This window comes from Ursus arctos, unplaced genomic scaffold (assembly GCF_023065955.2).
Source record: "Ursus arctos isolate Adak ecotype North America unplaced genomic scaffold, UrsArc2.0 scaffold_14, whole genome shotgun sequence".
In the NCBI taxonomy this organism is placed as follows: domain Eukaryota; kingdom Metazoa; phylum Chordata; class Mammalia; order Carnivora; family Ursidae; genus Ursus; species Ursus arctos.
The window spans coordinates 55,444,312-55,470,174 of NW_026622808.1; the positions used below are offsets into that span (position 1 = coordinate 55,444,312).

The 25,863-nt window shown below is 38.1% G+C and overlaps 1 protein-coding gene across 8 annotated transcripts in view; it reads left to right on the top strand.

Moving 5' to 3' along the window:
* Positions 1–25,863, top strand: part of CHL1 (cell adhesion molecule L1 like) — a 205,802-nt gene that overhangs the window by 167,837 nt on the left and 12,102 nt on the right. For all 8 annotated transcript variants that reach the window (XM_048227050.2, XM_044385018.3, XM_057311886.1 and 5 more), the window contains 13 exons: positions 228–368; positions 916–1,027; positions 2,779–2,945; positions 5,446–5,611; positions 8,222–8,346; positions 13,708–13,809; positions 14,013–14,210; positions 15,481–15,551; positions 18,883–19,105; positions 20,382–20,497; positions 20,627–20,831; positions 21,040–21,162; positions 24,171–24,350. In XM_048227050.2, the coding sequence (XP_048083007.2) occupies positions 228–368; positions 916–1,027; positions 2,779–2,945; positions 5,446–5,611; positions 8,222–8,346; positions 13,708–13,809; positions 14,013–14,210; positions 15,481–15,551; positions 18,883–19,105; positions 20,382–20,497; positions 20,627–20,831; positions 21,040–21,162; positions 24,171–24,350 (1,929 nt within the window). The remainder of the gene's footprint in view (positions 1–227; positions 369–915; positions 1,028–2,778; positions 2,946–5,445; positions 5,612–8,221; positions 8,347–13,707; positions 13,810–14,012; positions 14,211–15,480; positions 15,552–18,882; positions 19,106–20,381; positions 20,498–20,626; positions 20,832–21,039; positions 21,163–24,170; positions 24,351–25,863) is intronic.

The following is a 25,863-nucleotide window of genomic DNA, read 5'->3' on the forward strand; positions in this document are numbered from 1 at the left end:
TATTTTAGCAATAAATATTAATCTGAAGGAAGATTGAAATTGGAGAAGGGTCTGGAAAGAAAAGCCCGTGGTTGATGCAAAGAAATTCTATAAATTGGCTTCAGTGAACTATTATTCACCCTAAACTGGTCTTAAAATATAAATACTGTGTGACACATTTAATAAATGGCATATAAATATTTAATGTCCTATTTTTTATCAAACTGACATTCTTTAATCTCTTGCAGGAAATCCATTTGCTGGTGATGTTGTCTCCCCCAGGGAAATCAGTTTTACCAACCTGCAACCGAATCACACGGCTGTGTACCAGTGTGAAGCCTCAAATGTCCATGGCACTATCCTTGCCAATGCCAATATCGATGTTTTAGGTAAGCAGACTGTTTACCTGCTATTTTCTAAGGGAAGATGTTCAAGGTCATGCACACAAGTAGATTGAATTCCAGACACATAAAACATGGGGGGAATATCATCAAAGTAGCTTTCACCTAACATTTGGACATTAGCTTTCCTACTAAAATTATACATTATTTTTTTCTTTGTTTTTTTTCTAGAGAGATAGAGAGTTGTGTGTGTGCACGAGTGGGGTGAAGGGGCAGAGGGAAAGAGAGAGAATCTTAAGCAGGCTCCACACACAGCACAGAGACTGATGCGGGACTCAATCTCACGACCTCAAGATCATGACCTGAGCCAAAATTAAGAGTCAGACGCTTAACCAACTAAGCCACCTAGGCGCCACTAAAATTATACTTTTGGAAATGTATTGAGTTTGGATAGTTTTCTAATTCAGGAACATACACTGCAATATTCAGCTGTCTCCCCTTTCTGTTAATATGACTAGGATATAGAAAAATCTAATGTGTGCTCATTATTTCTTACATGAACGTTTACAACTGTATTTATGTCATTTTCAAATAGATGTCCGTCCACTGATCCAAACGGAAGATGAGGAGAACTACGCTACGGTGGCTGGGTATAGCGCTTTCTTACACTGCGAGTTCTTTGCCTCACCTGAGGCAATAGTGTCCTGGTAAGCTGGTACAAGCTTTTCTTAAGAGAATGTCAGTGTTAGATTTCATCTTGTGTCTTCATCCATCATTTGATGAGCTGTTGTTACATGTAGCCAATGCCTCTGAGAAATAAGGTAGCAAACTTAATTACCTACCTGTCCCAGAACTGTTGACTAGATGTGTAGGACTTTTCTCTCATGGGGAGATTAGGGAGAGCCATTTCTGCTTACGAAAGGAAGCAAAGAATCGAAGTGATACTAAGACAATTTTACAGACAGATTTGGTTTTTCTTTATGGATATATCGAAATTCATATATTACAGCTGACCCTTGGACATTGTGGAGATTGGGGCTGATCCCCCATGCAATTGAAAATCTACATATAACTATTGTCTCCCCCAAAACTTAACTACTAATAGCCTATAGTTGACCAGAAGCCTCACCTGTAACATAAATAGTTTATTAACACACATTTAGTATGTTATATGTATCACATACTATATTCTTATAATAATAGCTTTTTCTTAAATGGTTTTCCATATTTCTAGGCTACACAGTTTGTGAGTTTTTTTAAGTTGTTGCGTATTTCCAAAAATTTCCCCAATATATTTATTGAAAACAACTCATATACAAGTGGACCCACGCAGTTCAAACTCATGTTGTTCAGACTTAACTGTACTTTTTTGTTTTGTTTTGTGTCTTTTCTTAATAATTATCTAAGCATGCATTTGATTCCAAACAGGTATGCTTAAAACTTTTCCAACATGTATTTTGAATTTAATTTCAGTAGATCGATAGTGTAGTAAGTCCAGATACTTTGTGTGGATTCAGAGCCATATTTGTTACTTCAGCAGAAAAGCTTGGAGGAACTGTTCTTAAATAAGTCTGCCATGGCTCTGCAGGGCCGAGATTAGAGTGAGAAGGGGGAGGCAGGGTCACTCAAGTGCAGGGTCAGATCCTATCTTAATTGAAAAACTGGATATTTTGCTCATCGTGGATTTTTTGTGTGTGTCTTTATTTTTAAAAATACTCCATTAAAATATTATTTATTTTGAGTCTTGAGATTTTTTGGTAATCCTTACACTTTGCCTCTAAGGCAAGTGCCTCACTGGCCTTACCCTAGTCCCGAGCTCTGGAAAGTCCTATGTGAACAGCAGCCAGAATTTACCCTTTGAATTTTTTTTGCTCCCGCAGAACCTCTTATTGTGAAATGTACTGGGTAAGTCACACTTTGGCAGCAAATGCTCAGAAAATGGATGAATGCAGGAGAAAATGACTCTGGGTTGATAAGGGCAAATGTAATCCATGTCCATGGGACAGGAACTACTTCCTGGCCTATAATATTTCTGAATGACCAATGTTCCCCCAGGATGGCAGGAGGTTCAGAAGGTTCATTATCTCTTTCAATTACTAGCTTTCCCATTTAGTCCCCTGAAGCGATCATTAACTAAAGGGTTCACCATCAATACACCAGAAAATATTTATTAAGCTGTGAGGACAGATGCAAAAACGGTCCTTACAGCTATGAGAAATGCAGCAGAAATGTAGAGCATGTCCCGGATTTCCTCTAGCCACAGTCTATCTGGGCAGTTCAGATAAACACCTCAGCTAGGACCCATTCTGGGAAAAATATAAATCCCAGTGGAACATTTCATAAGGTCTGCAGAGCTCCTGAAGAAAGGGTAAGCTTGAATGAGTATCAGCAACGAGTATCAGAAAGAGTCTCCAGTTCTGTCACGTCTAAAATTGATTTATGCTTTCTATGTTCATAGGCAGAAGGTGGAAGAGGCGAAACCTCTTGAAGGTAGACGGTACCATGTCTATGAAAATGGCACATTGCAGATCAACAGAACCACAGAAGATGATGCTGGCTCATACTCCTGTTGGGTAGAAAATGCTAAAGGAAAAACCGCAGTCACAGCCAACTTGGATATTAGAAGTAGTTTTATTTTGGTTTTACTTTGCATGAATTCTCACATGGGTTCAGTTTGTCTTCATTTTCCCAAATGAAACAACATGATTTAAGTTTGAGTGCCTGTTAAAGTGTTAAGACTGTATTTCAAAACTCCCAGATTGTGTTTCATCGAAAAGACCGTCCCCAAAATTATAGGATATGCTGATGATGTGTTCATGGCTTTTTACAATTTAAGAGGGACTTAGGTATTTGGGGGATGACTGGCAATTATTTAAAATGCTCTATTTTTTCATATTTCTGTGACTGTATTTTATTTCAATAACGAACTCAATAGAATGTCATCAGCAATCAACTCTTAGAGCTAAAAGTTTCGCAAACCCATAAAAATCAGCTTCATAAAGAGTGGGGCGTGATAGGGTGGAAGATTTTTTGTTCTCTTTTTGCATCATAAGCAGCTTTGTATTTTTTCTTTCTTCAGAACAAAGTCCTGGGCTTCACTAATATTTTGGTTCTGAAATTGCTCTGAAAATCCTTTTCAGGAAAACGTAATAGAGAGATCCTACAGTGATTGCGGGGAGTATCTGTACGACGTGTGGCTTGTCACTATGGTAGCCTACTGCTGCGGCTCCTTAGATGACAAGTGCATTTCTCGACTCATCATTTTCACGGATATCCTGATATTTCTCTCTCTCTTCACGCACATACCCTCCCTTCCTTATTCTTCTTCTGTCTTATATTCTTTTGTAGTATTTGTTTCTTTCTGCACCCTACGTTATCCAGCATGCCAACCCCATGGACTATATTTTTAAAGCACGTGGATGTTCTCTTCAGATGTCTGCTTAACAACTCTCACATCCGCCTGCATGTTTATATGTCATGGACAATTTTCAAAATGCCCTTGTGAAGTCCATGAAGATGATTCTTTTTATACTTTATTAAACCAACCTATGTCAAAGTTTAGCAGCTCAGTCAGATTCAAAGTCAAAGAGAGGGAAGCCCAGAATCCAAATGAACCTTCCCCTTCCTATTGCCCTACACAGCGCTTGGCCCAGAGTGGACCTCAGTACTGCTATGGACAGGGTCCTGAGCTTTTCACCTGCTCTAAACACCCACTTATATGTAAGGCATATATAAGAATCCTATCAGTGAAGGATAAAACACAATTTTTGCATATAAAAAATGAAACTTCTGGAGTGGAATTGAGTAAGAGGCTATATCACATAGTGTTTGAAAGCAAGAGCTTTCGTCTCTGCCACACGTAGCTTCAGATTTCAGTTTCAACCCCTTGCCAGTTGGGCAACTTTGGTGTTACTTAATTTCATTTTAACCTGATGTTCTCTGTAAGGTGAAAATATTAATATTTGTAGAATTATTATAATTATAAAGTGTCGTGTGACCGTGAACTTCTTAGCAGAGGTCCTGGTCCATAGGAGAAGTGCTTTATTAAATGATATGTTATTATTAAGTAGATTTCTGGCTTTTAAATTAAGAAATAGGAGTAGATATTTAACAATCCACTTACAATTAATTCAATTAAATAATCTCTTCAAGTTTCATGCTTTGGATACCGAATGATCAATTTCTTTTATCACTTTCAATTTTTCATCAGTTCATGTTGTAACATGTAGATAGTGAATATAAAACATATTGTGGAATTGGAGGTCAGCTCATGAGATTTGGTCTCTGCGAGGGTTACCAAGTGGTACAACAGGGTAAAGTACATCTACCCTTAATAGGGCCTCTAAGAGTAAGGATCCTGTATTTGAAACTGTCATGATGAGCAAGCATTTTTAAGACAGCCAAATGTGACTCTTTTTAATTTATTGATTTGAAATTGAATTTAATTTATTTGATATATTTGAATTTGAAACTAAATTGTTAAGCTTCATATTATGGATACCACTGATTTACTTTTAAAATACCACTCACTATACCTCATTCAACAAGAATTTTGACAAATATGTGTTGAGTGCTTGCTGTATACAGGGTCCCTTCTAGGCTGTGTGACTACTTCATGTAACAAAACAGACACAGCCTCTTCTTCACCAGGCTTATGTTCTAATTTCCCGCCTTCACGTTGATAGATCATCTATGCATGGGCTTTACCATTTAACCCCCAGTTTCTGAATTATTAATAAGCACATTAATAGAAAATCAATTAATTTCCTTTTTTCCCCTCCTGGTGGTGTGATCACATGACCAGAAGCACTAGAAAGATAAACTGTATTTTTTCAACCTCTAGAGACATCTGTTTGCTCCCACTCTTCTTACTCCTTTTGCCCAAGAAGTAGTAAGGGGAATTGCAAGATATTAATTAGTACTTCCACCCTAATTTCTCAGAGGTCCAGGCCTGATGGAAAGAAAATAGTAATGAAACATGATGTCAAGAAATTACAGTGAACAAACACTGTGTGAAGATATGACTATTCCATCAAGAATTGGGGTTGATTAAATTGTAGGCACTTGATTGCAAAGTAAGCTGGGGTGTATGCCTCTCACTAGTCTCTTTGTTTGGTAAAAACAGATGCTACAAAACTTCAAGTTGCTCCTAAGAACCCTCGTGTCCCCAGACTGCATGCGCTTGAATTACATTGTGAGAGCACGTGTGACCCACATTTGAAGCAGAGTTTGAAGTTGTCCTGGAGTAAGAATGGCGAAGCCTTTGAAATTAATGCCACAGAGGACGGCAGGTAGGGAAGGTACTACGCTATGTCGTCAGACTGGCTTGGGATTAACACCGAGCACTTGAAAACAATAGTTGTAAAAGTGCTCACATGGAATTAAAATACAAAAAGCGATTAATACCTTTCAGTCTTCACGGCAGGATTTAAAAGATAATGCAATGCATGGTTTCACTTCTCTCGCATGGTTAGCTGCTGCTTTTCATCGCTGACTTTTTATAGAAATTGTACCATCCTGTTAGCTCATGAAACAGACCCCACTCTGGGTGTGTGAGGTGTGTCTGCTCACGTGGGCCTGGAGGGGACCCTGCCCGTCACCTGTTTCCATCCCAAACTCAGATGAGTCTGTCTCATGAATGGGCAGAACCTGAGTCATGCTTCCAGTCCTTCCAGTTAGAAAGTATTGACAAATACACTTTTAAGCCTCCTAATCCCATATAGAGAATACAGAAAAAAATATAGAAGTGAGAATGTGGAAGAAGTGTGAAAAGATGCTGACTAGCATTGGATGGTATTAAGTACATCAGGGAAAGAGAACAGAATCAATATTTACCGAATGCCTGTGCTATCTTTTGAAAGCATACAGAGGTTAGCTCTCCTGACTTTTGCATTGTGATTAAGTGGGAGTTAGAAATAGACCATCCTTAGCCAAATCTCACCTGCAGTTTTATGTTGTTATTCATCAGTCTGAAAACGTAAATCTGAAGGTAGGACATGCGTTTGTTCGGTGAGACTGTGGCAGGGTGGTAACTAAAAGCATGGACTTGAGCCCAGTGGCCTGGATTTAAATCTCACCTTGGTCACTTCTCCTGTCTGTGACTTTAGACCAGCTGCATAGCTTCTCTGTGCCTTAATTTTACACTCTAAGATACCTTCCTAAGGTTATTGTGAGTTAACATACCAAGAACTTAGAAAACGCTAAGTACTCAGTCCAGTTTAGCTCTCATGATTTGTACTAATGTCTGCAGACACTTAATGGCTTATCTCATTCCTCGTGTCTGCTTGGCCCCTGTTGCTGTGTTTGTCCGTACGTGTTCTTGCGCCACCTGTGTGCAGGGGCTTTGGTCTCGGCTGGGTACTTACTTGATTCTATCTCATCCCTCCTGTAGACATAGGAGTTTGTAGAAAGGAGCGTATGTATTACACCTAGTTGTCATTGGGAAAGAGGAGATTAATTATCGACCTAAAAGACTACACATTGCAACAGAGATCTTCACCCTTAGGTTATGTCTTAGTCAATCTGTCAACTACTGGGATCTCAGCTGCTGGGATCTCTCCATATTCTCTCTCTTTTGTCACTACTGCCTAGTTGCCTGGGGTCTTGCATGTGACCTCTGGGCTACAGCCAAAAAGGGAATCAGAGACTGATGCCTAGTTGGTGATGTGACCTGCATATTTAGGCCCTGATCCCAGAAACTCCAACCATCCTCTGTGTGGCCCAGTTGAATAGTTTCTGTAGGATACTGGGGCTGACACTCAAATGAGCCTCTGGCTGTATCTCCGTGACCTAAGCAAGTGGCACAGATATTCTGCTGTTTTCCCTAGGGTAGGGGTGAGGAACAGTAACCTTAGCTAGAATAACTTAGAAGAGGTCTCTGGAGTGGGGAAGGCTGGGAGTAACTGTTGCTGCTGGGGTTGACTGGGACCTAGAGCGGGTATGGAATTCTAGCAGGGAGTGGAGATCACAGGTATTTGCTAAATTTCTAGGGAACCATTAGTAAGCTCCTGTCTCTCACCTTCTGCTGGGACACCTTCTTATTGATAGTAGGTTGGGGGCCAGAGGCTTTTTACCTAGGAAGAGGTTAAATGAGTTATACATCAGAAATGTCAATTATATAAGAGTTTCTCTCCTTTTCTGCAAGGACATTATTTATTTCGACTAAATAGCAAACTGTTGTAAATATATTTCAATTTAGTGGAACTTAATTTTACTACAAGTATTATATAGTTAAGTTGATAATACATAGGTATAGGGCAAAAGGTATAATTTATAGTAAAGAAATTTTCATGTCCTGGATTACAAATTGGCAAAATAGAACAAATGAGAAAAAGCTAGTGGCCAATGATTTGCAAATAAGAGGTACTGGTCTGCCCTCTACTGTTCAAATAAATCACGGTGCGATTGTTAGATTTATCAGATGTGCATTCTACTAGTCAAGCAGAGGGGTGGAGATAAAGGACCTTCGTCAAAAACACAGATTACCAGACTCCAGGCCAGACAGTCTGGCTCCGTAGATCTGGGATTCAGGAACATGCCACAAACCTTAAGAATCATCCAAATGTATCTTCACTGTTGTAACATAGTACAGTCTTCAGAAACACCAGGCAACACAGTTCTGTCACTGACCCGTACATCACAGATGGTTGGACTTGGTAATGAAAACAAAACCAAACCAATTGATAGCTTTAATGGCTGTGTAGACAGTTGTATCTGTTCAAGTAACACGTCACCTCCAGTTTCAACTGTAGCACTAAGAAATTTGCACTATGTGAAGCTGTGTTTTGTTTTGTAACTCTTCCTTGAATTTTTTTTTTCCTATGGGGAATATCTATTTTTGAATATATTGTTGTTTTCTGTTGTTTTCCTCCTCATCATGTGCTCATTTTTTTTACTGGTAGGATAATTATTGATGGAGCTAATTTGACTATATCTAATGTCACCTCAGAGGACCAAGGTATTTACTCCTGTTCAGCTCAAACTGCTCTGGATAGTGTTACTGATGTAACTCAAGTAACTGTCCTGGGTAAGTGCCCTAATGAGAAGTCTCTGTTCATTTCTTCCCCGTCACTGATTAAATGCCACTGTTCTTAGGCCATTACATCAACCATTATTTGAACCCCTGCACGTATACGTTCGTTTGAATTTTTCATTTAAATAGTCGTTGCACTTTCAAATGCTTTCTCCTCTTCTGGCTTTAAAGAAATTAATGAATGCTTAATTTCTTTTCACTGCATGGGTAATGTTGCCAATAGCTGTGGGAGGTAGGCGATGTTATCTGCAGAAAGAAAACTGAAGCATGCTTGAGTTGTTAGGGCGCTTGAGCTGCCCTTCCCCAGCTTGCAGACACATAGAGCTGAGGAATGGGGATGAGTTAGCATGGGGGGATCAGGCTAGGCACCCCGTGGTGTTGGCTCAGTGGTCATGCTCTAAACCAGAGATGTGGACTAAGTTCTCAGTGTTCCAGAAAGGGAGTGGAGGAACTTCAAGAGTTCTGCAAAGGAATGGCTTTTTTTTTTTTTTAATGATAATGTTAATTAGAAAATAATGTGCATACTTCACTAGTGTAATCAACACAATTAGCCTGGTAACCACCATGTTTAAAGCTCTTAGACCAGCCTGGAGCATCTCTTAGATCACCATTAGCTCTTGAACCATCTCCTAGACCATCTCTCCTCCGGTTTCCTTGCCAGATTCACTCTCCACAAGCTATCTGATACGGCAGCCTGACCTCTGTGGACAACATCAACAAACCACTCACCCTCAAACTTCCATTTGGTTCAGCCAGTGGGGAGCCCTGGTGTTAGAGGAGGATGGGTGGGTGTGTTTATTCTCCATATTCGCTCCCTGCAGGCTGTGTCCAAAGTTACTGATTTCTCCCAGGGAGGCTCTCTTCTCAAAATCCTCCCTGATAAGATTCTATTAACCATTCCATCCACCCCCCACCCCAGATATTCTGCCAGTGATCTTTTGAAAGAGCTTTAAAAAAAGCAAAAAAAAAAAAAAAAAAACAAAACAAAAAACAAAAAACAAAAAACAACAACAAAACCCACAACTCTCGGTACTATCCAAATTGCGTGAACTGTTTAATTTCTGCTGGAACCCTGACTGATAGAGACATTTTTTTTAATAGTTTTCTCTTATAATTTTGTTCCTGTGGGCACTATTTAGTCTCTCTTTTAGTTTTCTGATATTCCTTGATGTTTGGTTTTGCCTAAACTCCTTTCTTAGATGTGTAGACTAAACATTATTATTAACAGACATTTGTATCTTTAGCCGTCTGGTTGCTGGGACCCGCAGGTAGGTTGCTAACGCAGCTACCAGCTGAGAGGAAATAATTCAGTTTCTTTGGAGGTAGGATGTGAAAAATGAGTAAACAGGCTGGAGCTCTTCAAGTGAAGCAAATGGTCACCGGACTGGGTTCTACGCGCACGCGCGCACACACACGCACACACACACACATATACACACACGGGAAGTTCCCAGGTAGTAGAGGATATGCACTTGGTTTGATAGAATTATACCTTTAGGTGAGAGGTTTGGCCATAGGAATTCAGCTACTTAAGGGGATTACAAACAGAAAGGTTTGACCCTCTAGGAATTATTTCACTAGTAAGTCATCGGATAAAATAGTGGAGCTTCAGGTAAACTGGAGTTTATTCTAGGCACCAGACGTATAAGGGTAAGTCTCAGATCCATAGACTTTGTCCCTCAGTATTTTGAGCCATGGAGCCAGCAAAGGGATTGGGCGCCCTACCATTTGGTTCATGCTGTCAAATTGCCTTGCAAAATTTAATATTTCAGTCTTGTGATTAGGCTACCATCTCCTAAAACCATTAAATTTTAATAATTTTAAATAAATAGTTGCTATGATTATATGTAATATTTACATATGAAGTTTTTTTTCCACCAATTTTTTAAGAATAAATATAAATTAATCTAAAAAATATTCTGTGACACAGATTTCCTTTTCTTAACCACTTCTTGGAGTTTACCTTCTAATATTTTAGGCTGATCCCTGGTCTTAGGAAGTGTATCTCACTGACGGACAATAACAACTAGATCCCTGTGTAGTTTCTCTAAAAACTTCTTTTCCTGAGGAAACAATTTTTGCAAACATATGCTTGACCCATTCCAATTAGAAGTAGCTGTCCTTTAAGAGCATCAATCTTTTAAGTATCAAGTGCAGCCCATCAGTTCTAGTTCCATATGATTCTCGGAAAGAGCACATTTTAATGTCAGATGCTATAGACTGTAATGGTTCCTTCAGGTAACTTTAAACATGAGTGAGCTCTTAATCAGTGCTGAAGACAAACATAAATTCTCTGAGCTCACAGATCTGAGCACTGTTGAGGAAATAATTTCTTATTTCAGGCCCTCAAGTTTATTCAGAGTCAGTGACCACATTTTAGAAATAAAATAGTCTCTTTTGAATTGAAAACAATGTGTTTTTTGCCAATGTAAATTTCCAGCAGTCGGCACGTACGCAGCATGGGCGATAAATGTTGCTTCCCACTTGGAGAACATAGAGCCCACGGGAAAGCCCGATGAGATATTATGTAATTATCTCCTCTGAGAAAAGATAAATGTCCCTGAATACAAGAGAACATTGAAATCAAATTTTGGAAGTAAAGACCATTAGAGATAAGTTTTCTTTGTTGTTGTTGTTGTTGTTGTTTTGCGGTTGTTTTTATTTTAATAAAAATTTCCATGGACTTTAACACTCTTAAAGTCATTACCTACTCAATATCCAAAATATATAAAGAAGTTATAAAACTCAACACCCTAAAATGAATAATCCAGTTAAAAAATGGGCAGAAGACACAAATATACATTTTTCCAAAGAAGGCATGCAGATGGCCAAAAAACACATGAAAGGATGCTCAACGTCACTCATTATCAGGGAAATACAAATCAAAACTACAATGAGATAGCACCTCACACCTGTCAGAATGGCTAAAACCAACAACACAAGACACAACAGGTGTTGGCAAGGATGTGGAGAAAGGCAAGCTGAAAGGGATGCAAACTGGTACAGCCACTATGGAAAACAGCATGGAGATTCCTCAAAGAGCTAAAAATAGAACTACCCTGCAATCAAGCAATCTAGTAGGTATTTACCCAAAGAATACAAAAATACTAAATTAAAGGGATACATGCACCCCAGTGTTTACAGCAGCATTTTCCACAACAGCCAAATCACGGAAACAGCCCAACTGTCTATCAACTGATCAGTGGATAAAGTGAAAGTAGTGTATGTGTGTACACACACACACACACACACACACTAGTATATTACTCAGCCATAAAAAGGAATGAAATCTTGCCATTTGCAACAACATGGGTGGGCTAGAGAGTATTATGGTAAGCAAAGTAAGTCAGAGAAAGACATACCATATAATTTCATTTGTATGTGGAATTTAAGAAACAAAACAAATGAGCAAAGGGGGAAAAAGGAGAGAGAAGGCAAACCAAGAAACAGACTTTTAACTATAGAGGACAAACTGATGGTTACCAGAAAGGAGGTGGGTGGGGGGATGGGTCAAGTAGGTGAAGGGGAGTAAGGAGTGCATTTGTTGTGATGTATAGAAGTGTGGAATCACTATTTTGTACATCTGAAACTAGTATTACATTGTATATTAGCTAACTGCAATTTAAATAAAAACTTAAAAAAAAGTCATCACCTACTCAATTTTCTAGTTTCTGACACAACATTTATCAGTGCCATATTTTCCTCTTCTAATATAAACTGCTTTCCTACTCTTTCAAAACTCTAGGCCAAGAGAGTATAAAAGTTGCTATAATGTACTGAAAATTCAGTTAGAAATTACAATAAAAATCCAGAGCACGCAGAAAAGAAAGTTTGAGTTCATGTTCTTTATCTTTTTTTTTTTTTAAAGATTTTATTTATTTATTTGACAGAAATAGAGACAGACAGCAAGAGAGGGACACAAGCAGGGGGAGTGGGAGAGGAAGAAGCAGGCTCATAGCGGAAGAGCCTGATGTGGGACTCGATCCCAGAACGCCGGGATCACGCCCTGAGCCAAAGGCAAACGCTTAACCGCTGTGCCACCTAGGCACCCCTCATGTTCTTTATCTTATTTCCCTATAGTTATAGAACCTCATTTTATTGCTCTAGTATGGTAATTACATGCATGATTGAAGTGATAATATACTTTTCACTTATTCATTTAGTCATAAAACATTTACATGCAAAGCACTGTTGGTGATGCAAATATTAGTAAAATGCAGTCCCCACTCGTGAAGATCTGTCATATACAGGAAATGAATCCGGCATATAAACAAGCGTATGAGCTGAAAGACACTGATCCACTTGAGACAGATCATGTTTCTCAGAACTGTACGTAATTATAACCCAGGACAGTTGTTTAGAAATGCAGATTTCTGGGCCCAGCTCCTTCAGTATGCCAGAGAGATGGGGCCCAGAAATACATTTCCATTTATTTTTAAAGATTTATTTTTGAGGAAAAGAGAGTGATCGCAGGGGGGAAAGGGCAGAAAGAAGGAGAGAGAAACTTAAGTGGACTCCATGCTGAACTTGGAGCCCGAGCTCCATCTCACGGCCCTGAGATCACAATCTGAGCTGAAACCAAGAGTCGGTTGTCCAACCGACTGCACCACCCAGGTGCCCCAAATCTTCATTGTTTTTTTTTTTTTTTTTTTAAAGATTTTATTTATTTGACAGAGATAGCGACAGCCAGCCAGAGAGGGAACACAAGCAGGGGGAGTGGGAGAGGAAGAAGCAGGCTTCCAGTGGAGGAGCCTGATGTGGGGCTCGATCCCAGAACACCGGGATCACGCCCTGAGCCGAAGGCAGAGGCTTAACGACTGCGCCACCCAGGCGCCCCCAAATCTTCATTGTTAATAACTATTCCTAAAAGAATTTTGATACCCATGGTCAAGGATGCCCTTTGAGAACTGGAATCAGAGTAGGGTGAGAGGATACTTACAGTAGGGAGTAGATGAGCAGGAAGCTGCATTTGTAATAGAACCAAAAGGTTTGGGGCACCTGGGTGGCTCACTGGGTTGGGTGTCTACCTTTGGCTCGGGTCGTGATCCCAGGGTCCTGGGATCAAGCCCCGTTTCGGGCTCCTTGCTCAGTGGGGAGCCTGCTTCTCTCTCTCTCTCTCTCTCTCTCTCTCTCTGCCTCTCCCCTAGCTTGTACTCTCTCTCCCTCTCTCTCGCTAATTAATAAAATCTTAAAGAAAAAAAAAAAAAGAAACAGAAGGGCTGCTGAGATGTGGGGGATTGGGCGTGGAAGCCAAGGCCCAGAGAGGAGGGGAGTGGCAATGTGCTTCAGTGAGGAAATTGGGTAGACGAAGGCATGGTCTGCAATCTCCTTACTTTCATTTTTATTATTAATTAGATGTTCCGGATCCACCAGAAAACCTACAGTTGTCTGAAAGACAGAACAGGAGTGTTCGGCTGACGTGGGAAGCTGGAGATGACCACAATAGCCATATTAGCGGTAGGGAAGAGTTGGGATAACTGTGCTCCTTACTGTCCTGAGTCAAAATTAATATTAAAGCCATTTTTTTTAAAACCACAGTTGCTAGATTATCCTTCATAAAACATCCTCTAAAACTTTTTATACTGTGTGTGAATGTTAGTATAACTTAAAATACTAAATCCATTCTAATGGGTTTTTCCCCCCTACGCTTCTACTGCCAGAGTATATTGTTGAATTTGAAGGAAACAAAGAAGAACCCGGACGATGGGAGGCATTGGCCAGAGTCCAAGGCAAAGAGACAACCGTCACGCTCTCTTTGGCTCCATATGTGAGATACCAGTTCAGGGTCATAGCCGTGAATGAAGTAGGGAGAAGCCAGCCTAGCCAGCCGTCAGACCACCATGAAACCCCTCCAGCAGGTATGTGGTTTCTCACGTCAGGTTTCTGAGGAAATATTTTAGTTCTGCTCCATCTTTCCACATCTTTTTTAAAAAAAATTGATAGTATGGTGTAGGTTTTTAGATTTCTCCTACTAGAGAGCTTAAAAAGTCCTGTGAACTGACAGCACACAAATATTCAGAGTACATCAGATTCATAAGTAGTATATAAATGTTTGATAGAGAGCAGGAGATTACACGGAGGTTTATGGGCAAACATTAGTCTGAGTTAGTCGTGATAGCCACGTATCGTGTTAAAATCGGATATCAAGTATGTTATAAACTGAGGTTCAGTATATAGAAAGCCAACTTTCTCCCTTATTTTTCTTTCTATTTCAAGGCGACTTTCTATTTCAAGGCAGATGCGACTCAGCCACCCAGGCGCCCCCACAACATACATTCCTAACAATAATTCTAATAAAAAAAGGAAAGCAAGTTTAAAATTAAAATGTATATTTAAAAAGCAAGTTTAAAATTAAAATGTATATTTAAAAAGTAGGTTTAGGATTTTTAAAAAAAAGCAGGTTGAAAAATTTAAAGAGCAGGTTTTAAATGAACATATCTATGGGGTGCCTGGGTGGCACAGCAGTTAAGCGTCTGCCTTCGGCTCAGGGCGTGATCCCGGCGTTCTGGGATCGAGCCCCACATCAGGCTCCTCCGCTATGAGCCTGCTTCTTCCTCTCCCGCTCCCCCTGCTTGTGTTCCCTCTCTCGCTGGCTGCCTCTATCTCTGTCGAATAAATAAATAAAATCTTTAAAAAAATAAATAAAATGAAGATATCTAAAGTAAATCATCTACTTTCCATTGAATAATAATTGTATCACTTCATACATATGATTTTACTCCTTTAAATGAAATATATATTTAAAAGCTGCCTTATGTGAGATCATGGATGTGTTAGCTAGCTTTATGGTGGTAATCATTTTACGATATAGACACATAAATAGAATGTGTATCTGTATACTGGATACATATATACATACAGATATATACACACTTATACACACACACACATGAAATTATTACATTGTACACCTTAAACTTACACAGTGTTATATGTCAATTATATCTCAATAAAGCTGGTGAGAAAATAATTGCATTAAGTCTTTTTACAAACTGGGCCAGATAGAAATAAACAAATACAATCAAAGTTATTTAAAAATCTGTTTTTAGGGGGAGGTGGGATGATATACTGATTTACCGATGGACCATAAAATTGGAAAAAGTAATCTCAATACTTATAATTTTTCAGCTCCAGACAAGAATCCACAAAACATAAGAGTTCAAGCCTCTCAACCCAAGGAAATGATAATAAAATGGGAGGTGTGTATTCTCTAATGTGTTATATACCACTTTGTGTTCTTTTTTTTTTCCTTTCTTTTAGGTCTGCATGCTAAGTGTAATGATAGAAAAAAAAATATTTTTTAAGAACAAAGGTATAAGATTTGTATGTTTTATAAATATATTTCATTTGTATATTTTACAGATGATTGTGATTAGAATGTTATGAGATATAGTTAAACAGTGGTAAGTAATGTATGGAAGGTTATACAGGTTGATTTAGTTGCAATCCATTATCAGGTTCCTAGTATTTTTATAACTAATATTCTAAATCATCTTGTGTTCAAAAAATACTAAAAAACTTTCCTAAATTTTAGTACATGGACTAATAAATATTATGCATATCAGAAGGATGTCTGTCAAATAATAGCCACTATTTATTAAGTACTATTAAGCATTTTGTATGCTCTTTTCTGAGAACAGCTTTGTCATTAATGCCTTTTTCTAGATATAGGAACTGAGGTCAGGGTAGTAGGCAATCTTGCCTGTCACCATACCACTAAAATACCACTAGAAAGCAACAAACCTACCGTAGGTATCTTTGGACTTCAAATTGCACTTTTTACCCCTTTATATATTTCTTTTTTTAAAAATTATGTTATATTAGTCACCATACAGTAGTACATCATTAGTTTTTGATTATATGTTTCTATTAAAGGTTATGAAATAGACTTTTGTCTTTGAATTTGGTGTAAAATTTGACATCTGCTCAGAGAACTTTAATTCTTTTCAGTGTCATTTCTAAATTCCTTCTGTAACAGTGGGTAACTTTCTCCCCCCTCTATGTGGACATATTCATCAATAAATAATTTAACCTACTTGAAAGTAGATTACCATTCAGACATTTTGATTAATAATAGACTTCCAACATTAAATTCATTGAATTTTACATAAATGTAGGACATTTTTGAATGTATGAGGGAATATACTGATTTATTTCTAAACCTCTTTCAAGACATGATTTTGGGAAGAATTTTAGGATAAATAAAGTTTAGTCTGATTTTTTCACTCAACACTTTTGTATTAACACTAACCCATTATTCCACTTCAGTGAAATTAAGTTTTGCAAATTTAAAATTTGAAAAAAAAAATTGGTAATACAGAGGATCTAAGTATATTCAAGAATATTATTTCTTTCCTTGGATTTGTGGCCATACATAGTTGCTACCACCTTGTCTTCATAATTACTTAATGTATAATCTGAAATTACATTAATATCTTATTCTTGTAGAGTATCTGTCTTTTTCTCTCTTAAGTTCCCTACAATTTCCATAAGATAGATGATATAACTGGTTAGATGAAAATAATCATATGTAATTATCAGGTCAGTTCCTCAGAGAAGTACACCATGTTCCACCAACATCAGCTCATTAATCCTCACCACTCCTTCAGGAGGGAGACAGCAGCTGGATGGTATCAGCCATACATTTCATAGGGAGAAGCTGGGTCTCTCATTTCAATGACCTTACCCAGATGTCATGCCTTCAGTCAGTGATGAAAAGGGCACTCCCACCCCCACCTCTGCTTTTGCTCCTCTGGTCTGCTATCTTTGTTGGGGGCCTGTTTAAGAATTTGCCGTGGTTTTGTTGCCAGTTGTCTGAAAGCCAAATATAAACACTCCTGCTGCTTCTTCCAGAGTCTAGGCACTGAAAACCCTGGTAATTTAGATACGTTTTTCTTAAAAGTGTTACATATGGTGGCAGTTTATTTTAAAATTTGCAGGACAGCTTTATCAAATGTAGCTATTTTCCTTGGAACAAAACGTGTAAATTTAATAATTTTATTTGTACTCATTTATTATTGGTAGAGACTGAAGGAAATTGTAATTCCAGGTTGCAGTATGAAACTAAAAGCTTGTGCCCTGATTCATCTAGGCACTGCTAAAGCCCCTGGTGGATTTATATCTGTATGGTAGTAAAAATTATCTTGGTGCAAAACTTAGAATGCAAAGCATAAACAATGATTGTGAAATCTCTGAAAGGTTTGGTTTTGTTTTGATTTTTTTTTTTCTCGTAGCTAATTTAAGTGTTCACCTTGGAGTTAGCATAGACTTGAAATTGTTTTGCTGATACAGCACTGCTTTCAACTTACTTCCAACCAATCCGTCTAAAAATATTTTAGTAAGTTAGACTGAATCAAGAAGAATGACAAATTCTGAAAGAAAACATCGTATATGACATCGTTTTATTTATTTATTTATTTTTGAGAGAGAAAGCAAACTGGGAGGATGGGCAGAGGGAGAGAGAGCATCTTAAGCAGGCTCCACGCCCCCAGCACAGAGCCTAGTGTGGGGCTCACTCTCACAACTCTGAGATCATGACCTGAGCCAAAATCAAGAGCTTGATGCTTAACCAACTAAGCCACCCAGGCGCCCGGATATATATGACATTATTGAATCACTCATATATACAGACAAAATTACTTTTTATATAAGTGAACCTTATAATCTAGGACTTAAGTCACATTTTTATATAGCCTATATAATTGATTCATTTAAATGCATATTTCTATTTTTGAAATGAAACAGGTGATTTAAATCACAATAATTTTTTTTTATTAAAATATTGCTTGATTAAAAAAAAAAAACTAGACTGGAAATGACCAATCCCCTCTACTAAAAATTCCTCCACTAAATTTTCCTATATAGCAAAATAAAGTGTACGTAGGGATGGGGTTGGAGGGGGGCACTCTGTCTTAAAGAAATAGTCAAGAAGCTGGGGAATTATTTTATTAGAGAGAGGAGCTATATCTTCTAGGCACTAATGTATAAACATGCATATGTTTATTATCCAGAAATAAAAGATTTACTCAATCTCCCTCCTTTGGAAGGCAGATGGAGAAGGATGGATGGAGTCAGGTGGAAAGAGTCTCAGTTCTCAGACTGAAAAGTCATGGGAAGTCCCTTTCACAACCATACAGTTCATGATCATGCACTTTTTGTATCTTCCAGTTCTTTGGGAGTAAAAAATAGAGTATAGAGGAAAGTGTAGACAAAAACAAAAATCCTCTGTGGAATTCCTTAGTAAAATTTTTCATATATGAACAGTGAGATTTAATCGCAAGGGGATAATCAAGGCATCTAAATTGTGGGCTTCTCACTACTTAGGGAGGTGAGGGACTGACTTTCAAACTTAAACTTACAGAAAGACAAAAATTTTCACAAGTGTTTCTAAACCAAACAGGGGGATTTAAAATCTTCCAAGACGGGATCCCTCTTTTGCAGTGTTCCTTACTGCCATTTAGAGTGGCTTGCCACCATCTCTGACTCAGCATATCCGCGATCACACTAGATGAGTCTTGCCTTTTGTCTTAGCCCTTGAAATCCATGGAGCAGAATGGACCAGGACTGGAGTATAGAGTGAGCTGGAAGCCACAGGGAGCCCCCGTGGAGTGGGAAGAAGAAACAGTTACAAACCATACGTTGCGGGTGATGACGCCTACTGTCTATGCGCCTTATGATGTCCAAGTCCAAGCCATCAATCACCTTGGCTCTGGCCCGGAGCCTCAGTCAGTGATTCTCTATTCTGGAGAAGACTGTAAGTGATGCGCCTGAAATGGCTAAGCGCTCCAAGAGCGATTTCTTTCAAGTATATTGCATTTCTGTTGATGACCATTTCTGAGCAACTACTGCATGCAAAGAGGATGTACTAGGTGTGGGAGATAAAAAGAAATATAGTGCATGGTTCCTACTTTAAGGTTGACTGCAGGATAGCTGATCACTGTAGAGTGGTAAGGTATGATGTTAAAAGTTTTAATTTTATTCAATTTTCCAGTAAAGCTTTTACTATATTAGAAATCAAAGACCAGTACTCATCACTGCAATCAGTTAAGCAGCATAACTGTCATAAGGTTTCCAGTTACATTTGTCCTTACTTGTCAAAGAGACTTCCTAACAGCCACCTGCTGCAATACCCTGGCCTCAGTTGTATTTTTGGAACCTTCCAAATGCAGATGAGATACAGACCTAGATTTGTCTATAGAATTACAAACACACATGCACACACACACACTCTATAATGAGTGATATGCTCATTATTAAATTCTTATACCATAATAAGTGCTACAAGTAGATTATTAAAAAAAAGGAAGGATGGTGTATTCCATGTCACTACACAGGAATTACTCTCATTGTTCTTCCAGTATCCAGAGTAATATTTTTGATTCAAGAATGGAAAAAAGTTGAGAATGTGAAATGACTAACTCCTTATTCACCTGCTATCTAAATTCTTCTACCCAAATAAAATTATACTGGGCATATCACTGTGAGCTAAGATATTATTAGTCTTGGCTTCTCTGCATTTGGTTTATTCCTCTGTAGTTAGTTCCTCTATAGAATGGGGATAATAATACCATGTTATAGGGTTGTTCTAAGGATTATGTGAGCCAGTCCAGTGAGACAGTCCCTTAGAACAGTGCCTACACATAGCCTATGTTCAGTTAATGTTAGCTGTTGTTATTAATGACTGATCAAACTCTCAAGTAATTTTAGTTATATTGTTTAGTTCCTCTGCTTCTAAAGGCAAGATACCCACAGAGTATTTCACTGGCCACTGGTTCCAGTTTCACTACCCACGCTGTATCCTCCTGGAGAGCTGCATTTCTCAGTGTGGTGTAGGCTATCTTCTTCTCCTAGAAACCTATTTGGACTTTGAAACTCCTCTGTAATGAGAAACTCTCTTGGTTCCATTAGGAATCCATTTCATAAGAATGCCTTGCTCAGATTAAGCAATATGAAAAATCACCGTTTGAAAAGGATCCTAATAATCACATTTGAGGGTTACTGAAAGCTCATCATTCTTATATGCTTAACAGATCCTGATACAGCTCCAGTGATCCATGGGGTGGACGTTATAAACAGCACATTAGTTAAAGTTACCTGGTCAACAATTCCGAAGGACAGAGTGCATGGACATCTGAAAGGATACCAGGTTTTTATCATAGATTTTCTTGTTGTTGAATTAATATCTTAAATGCAAATAAGAACTGATCTTAGAAGAAGCTAGAAGAGAATCTGCCACTGTGGTTGGTATGTTAAAGGGTTCCTATTTCTATTGCAGATAAATTGGTGGAAAACAAAAAGTTTGTTGGATGGAAGAACACATCCCAAAGAAGTAAACATTCTGAGATTTTCAGGACAAAGAAACTATGGAATGGTTCCTTCTCTGGATGCCTTCAGTGAATTTCACTTAACAGTCTTAGCCTATAATTCCAAAGGCGCTGGTCCAGAGAGTGAGCCTTATATATTTCAAACACCAGAAGGAGGTAAGCATAACAGTGAAGAATAATGCCAACAATGGGAATTAGCCAATGGCCAAATTAAACATTTACCTCCTTATTAGTAGTTAAGCAATATGTACTTCATATGAGTTAGCTTCTCAATTTCTACAAAAAACTGGAATCTAATGGAGCTTCTTTTTTTAAAGAAATTTACCAATTTATGAGTGTATCTTCTTGGTCTTATGTTTTCTAGTACCTGAACAACCAGCTTTTCTCAAGGTCATCAAAGTTGATAAAGATACTGCCACTTTAACCTGGGGACTACCTAAAAAATTGAATGGAAACTTAACTGGCTATCTATTACAGTATCAGATAAGTAAGTAGATATCTGAATTGAATTCACCTTTTTTTAATATTTATTTATTTATTTGAGAGAGAAGAGAGCATGAGCAGAAGGGACAGAGGGAGGGAGAGAGAGAATCCCAGGCAGACACCATACAGAGCGCAGAGCCCGATGTGGGACTGGCTTCCATGACCCATGAGATTACAACCTGAGCTGAAACCAAGAGTTGGACGCTCAACCGACTGAGCCATCCGGTGCCCTGAATCCACCTGCTAATATTTCATTTTTGGTTGAGTATTTGGTTTTTTCTACTGAGATTCTGATGATCACAGTTTGCAAGCTGGCATACTTCCTTACAACAAAGGGGTCTGTAAATCAGCTTGCAGACCAAATCCAGCCTGCTGCCTGTTCTCATAAACAGGCCATACTTGCCATTTACATTTGTCCGTAGCTGCCTTCTCAGGACTGTGGCCACAGCTCAGTAGCTGTAACAGAGATTGTGTGGCTCACAAAGGCTGAAAGATTTACAGTCTAGTTCTTTTCAGAAAGGTTTGGCAATCCCTGTTTTAGAAGAAAAGTCAGTAGGTCCCGGAAGACATATGTTTAATACTTACCTATGAGAGACCTTGAGATTTAAGAAACATGCCAAAGAAGAGAGTATGTAAATGATGTCATGGAGATTCGAAGTGCACGTAACTTCCACTCTGCACTGCCTCTTTGGCTCTGATACGTGCTTCTGGTCTCAACCCTAAATGTACTTCAGTTTGTAGAACCCTCTGCGGGGAGCCTGCTGGTGTAAGCAGGTTGTTTTGAGAACATTGAAGAGTTGTCTTTGGACCATTACTCGGAATGGACTCTGCTCTTGTGCCACTATGCCATTTGGTTGGAAACAACATGTTTAGAGGAAATCAAGTCATTTTTAATCACAGTGCCTTCCATGTCTAACAGTCTTCACATCTAAGCATCATCTCAGTATGGAAATTAGGGAGCTGAAATCATAGAAAATTTTAGACTTTGAGGACATGAATTCCAAATAGCGGAAACACTAGGACTACACTACTTGCAAAAGCCACCTTGATGATAGAGCTGATATGCTGCTCTGCCTCCATGTAGTTCAAAGCTTGGGGCAATCCAGGTCATGTACGAGTTTTGGCTCCTGATGGCCTGTCTGGTTTGAGTCATATGATTAGATAGATACAGGCGAAATCCCAATGGAGGTGGCACTTGAGCATTTTTGAGTGTTTGCTCTGTAGCAAGATCAGTACTAAGTGCTCTCCCTGTATTTTTTCATTAAAATAAAAAATCTATGAGGGATGTATTTTTCACTATTTTGCAGATGTGAGAATTGAGGCATATAGAGTTCACTTATGTAAAGCCATGTAGTAAAATAAATATTAAGCAAGATTCAAACCTAAATCAGTTTTATTCTCTATGCTGAGCTCTTAAGCCTATAGTATTCCATGAACTGGTTTTCAAGTATGTAGAAAGCACTGAACAAATATATGAAGACTTTTTAAATGTTAATTTGTTTAGTAAAGCTATGATTTTTCTTTATCCTAACAGTAAAGAAACTCAGTGTTAATTAAATTCCAACCTTTGTGTTGATCTTATGTAAGATTTAAATTATTTTAAAGACCAGTTCTTAGAACATAAAGAAAAAAATCTGGAACGTTAACAATGGCAGTGATTAATGTACTGCTTAATCTATGGATTTTTTGATGAAATGACATAATTGTGTATTTATTTTGCTTTCTATTAAGTGATGGAAATATTTTTTTAAAAATTTATCTCTTTCTTTAAAGATTTTTAAATATTTGAGAGAGAGTGAGCACGTGAGAGAGAGCACAAGAGAGAGCCTGAGTGGGGGGAGGGTCAGAGGGAGAAGCAGACTCCCAGCTGAGCAGGGAGCCCTGATGCTGGGCTTGATCCCAGGACCCTGAGATCATGACCTGAGATGGTGAAGGCAGACGTTTAACCAACTGGGTCACCAGTTGCCCCGATAATTTATCTCTTTTTGTTGCTTTGTATGTTCTAAACAGTTGTTGTGTGTCTGAGAGCTCTCTGTATAGTTCTCTCAATTTATGATTATTGTAGTTTTTCAGTCGACTTTGGGTATTTTATAGGAATGCTCTAAAATTTGTAAAAGAGTAATATTTCTTTCTAATTTCCAACATTTGGATCTTTCATTTGTTCATCTTTCATTTTTGATCTAATTGCATTAGGTAGACCAAGGAAGGCATTTTTATGTTAAGAATAAATGTTTATTTGCTTGCTTGTTTGTTTGTTTATCTGTGTGATATCTTGGACTGAGAGTCAAGAGGATTTATTCTAGCCCTTCCCTTGCCACTAATGGCTGCACAATTTTGGCATGTGTTTCATTTCTTGGACTTTTCTTTGGTAATCTTATAATACACTGCACTCTTGCACAAATCCCATAGTCTTGCTGGTTGCAAATTCTTTGAAAGGCACGATCTAATTCATCTTCTTTGTGATTAGCACTTGTCATTGTACTTAGTATATAGTTGACATTTTTAAATTAATTTATTAATCAGTTTATTGATTCTATATATATTAAGTACATTTGGTACTTCAAATTGAGCCAGAAACCATAGAAGACACAAATTATTGTCTAGATTATTACACTAAAAGATTAAAAGTGAAGGATACAATGAAAATATAATACAGGGGGAAAGTCCATCATTTTTAATAGTTATGATGAAGGTGGAGCTCCAGTATGCCTTGGTGATTAAGAAGATGGGCTCTGGAGTGAAAAAAGTCTGGTTTGGATTCAAATTTGGTTGGCCAGTTACTGGCTCTTAATTTAGGGAAAGTGTTTATTCTTGCTAGACCTCAATTTTTCCATGTATGGTATTGTAATAAAATTATGTCTACATCATAGAATTGAGTAAGTTGATGTCTGTGAATAATTAAGGGAGCGCCTTGCATACAAGCATACACAGAATCAAAGATAAGGGACAACATAACTTGAACTGTTAAGGCTGTGAAATCTGAGGCATTGTTGTTCATGTTTATTTCTTTAGTAAATGACACCTATGAACTTGGAGAACTGAATGATATCAACATTACAACTCCATCGAAGCCCAGCTGGCGTCTCTCAAACCTCAATGCAACCACCAAGTACAAATTCTACTTGAGGGCTTGCACTTCAAAGGGCTGCGGAAAACCAATCACCGAGGAAAGCTCCACGTTAGGAGAAGGGAGTAAGTGCAGGAGGCTTCTGATGCTGTTTTTTAACCTGCTCTGAAGGGACTGTACCAAGCTAGTCATTGTAAATTGGAAATGACTGTGATCTCAATCTGTCTGACCTTTTGTTTTCCGCTGATACAGATACAGAATTTATTTCTCTTGTTTGTAAAGTTCACATTGACTCGATTTATGGATTTCTACCCACCAGCAATGAAACTATAGCCTCAGTGTATGTAAGGTCAGGAACTATAATTTTACTTAATTAAAATAGGAGTACGTAAGGTCATGAAGTTATTCATAAGGTTACTAGAGGGGTATTTTTCTTTTGGAAGTGTTTTCATACAGAAAAAGATTTGCCTCTTGCCCTGGTCGACGTTTTATAACAATGATCTAATACATTTCACTTCCATGTCTTGGCTTATACACACACACACACACTGATTTATGTATCAATTTTATTTTACTGTTTACTGGTTGATGCCAAATACTGGCTGGAAATGGCCTATCAGCCTCTGGTTTAATTTGTATAATTCTTTAGATTCAATTGCACTTTTCGGTTTTTTTTTTTTTCCAACCTAGACCCATTTTCCTTCCCAAATTATTTCGATAATTATGATTTTAGCAATGTTCTTGCTAAACTTAAAAGGAGAGAAATTAAGAAGGCAGAGCATAAAAAGGAAATGAATCAAAGCAACTGTTGCACACACTAATAAGTTAAAAAAGAGGGCTTTTGATCACGGTTGGATTGAAGTTGATCAGACCTAGAAGGATATTTGAGGACGGGAACAAGGAGAAGGAGACGGCAAAAAGGCAAAGAGAATCATTGCTCATCATGTACTATGTGTCAGACACTGCCCTGGATGGGTTTCTACATTTTAGATTAGAAAAAAGACCAAGTCACTGGAAAAAGAAAATAGTAATGAGAAAAACTAAGCTGTAACTTATAAGATATGTATATTATAAAATATATTCAAGTATATGTGAATCACTGTCAAATCAGTGTTTGTGTGTGAATGGTTATGCTCTGAACTTTACTGTTTCTCCTTCTTATTGTCCCTACTGTATCTGCCTAATGAAGGCTTTATGTTTTCCTCAGATACCCTAAATACTCAGAACTCCCCTTTATGGGAAAAGTATGTACACTCAAAAGAGTTTCTTCCAAGAAACCCACACATTATTCCCAAGGACAAATAAGACACCAAGTGAAATGAAGAACTCACTTACCTACTCAAAAGAGAGATTTAAAGATGATTATTGAAAACTTTTTAGTAACAAAAAGGATCTTATTTCTCAAGAGTTCAAAGTGGCATCAAGTGTTCAATACAAAGAAAAGAAGTCAGAATAGTAGTAATCTAAATATGCAACTTCTGTATTTTTCAAAACAGAGTTCAAGGCATGGAAAGGGTTGCTATTTTGTTAGAACCAAGACCATAATATGCATGAGATATGCTAATCCCATTATTGCTAATTTGCAGCAGGCAAGAAAAAAAACACTCATAAAGTTCTCTTACAGTAGTTACAGTTACC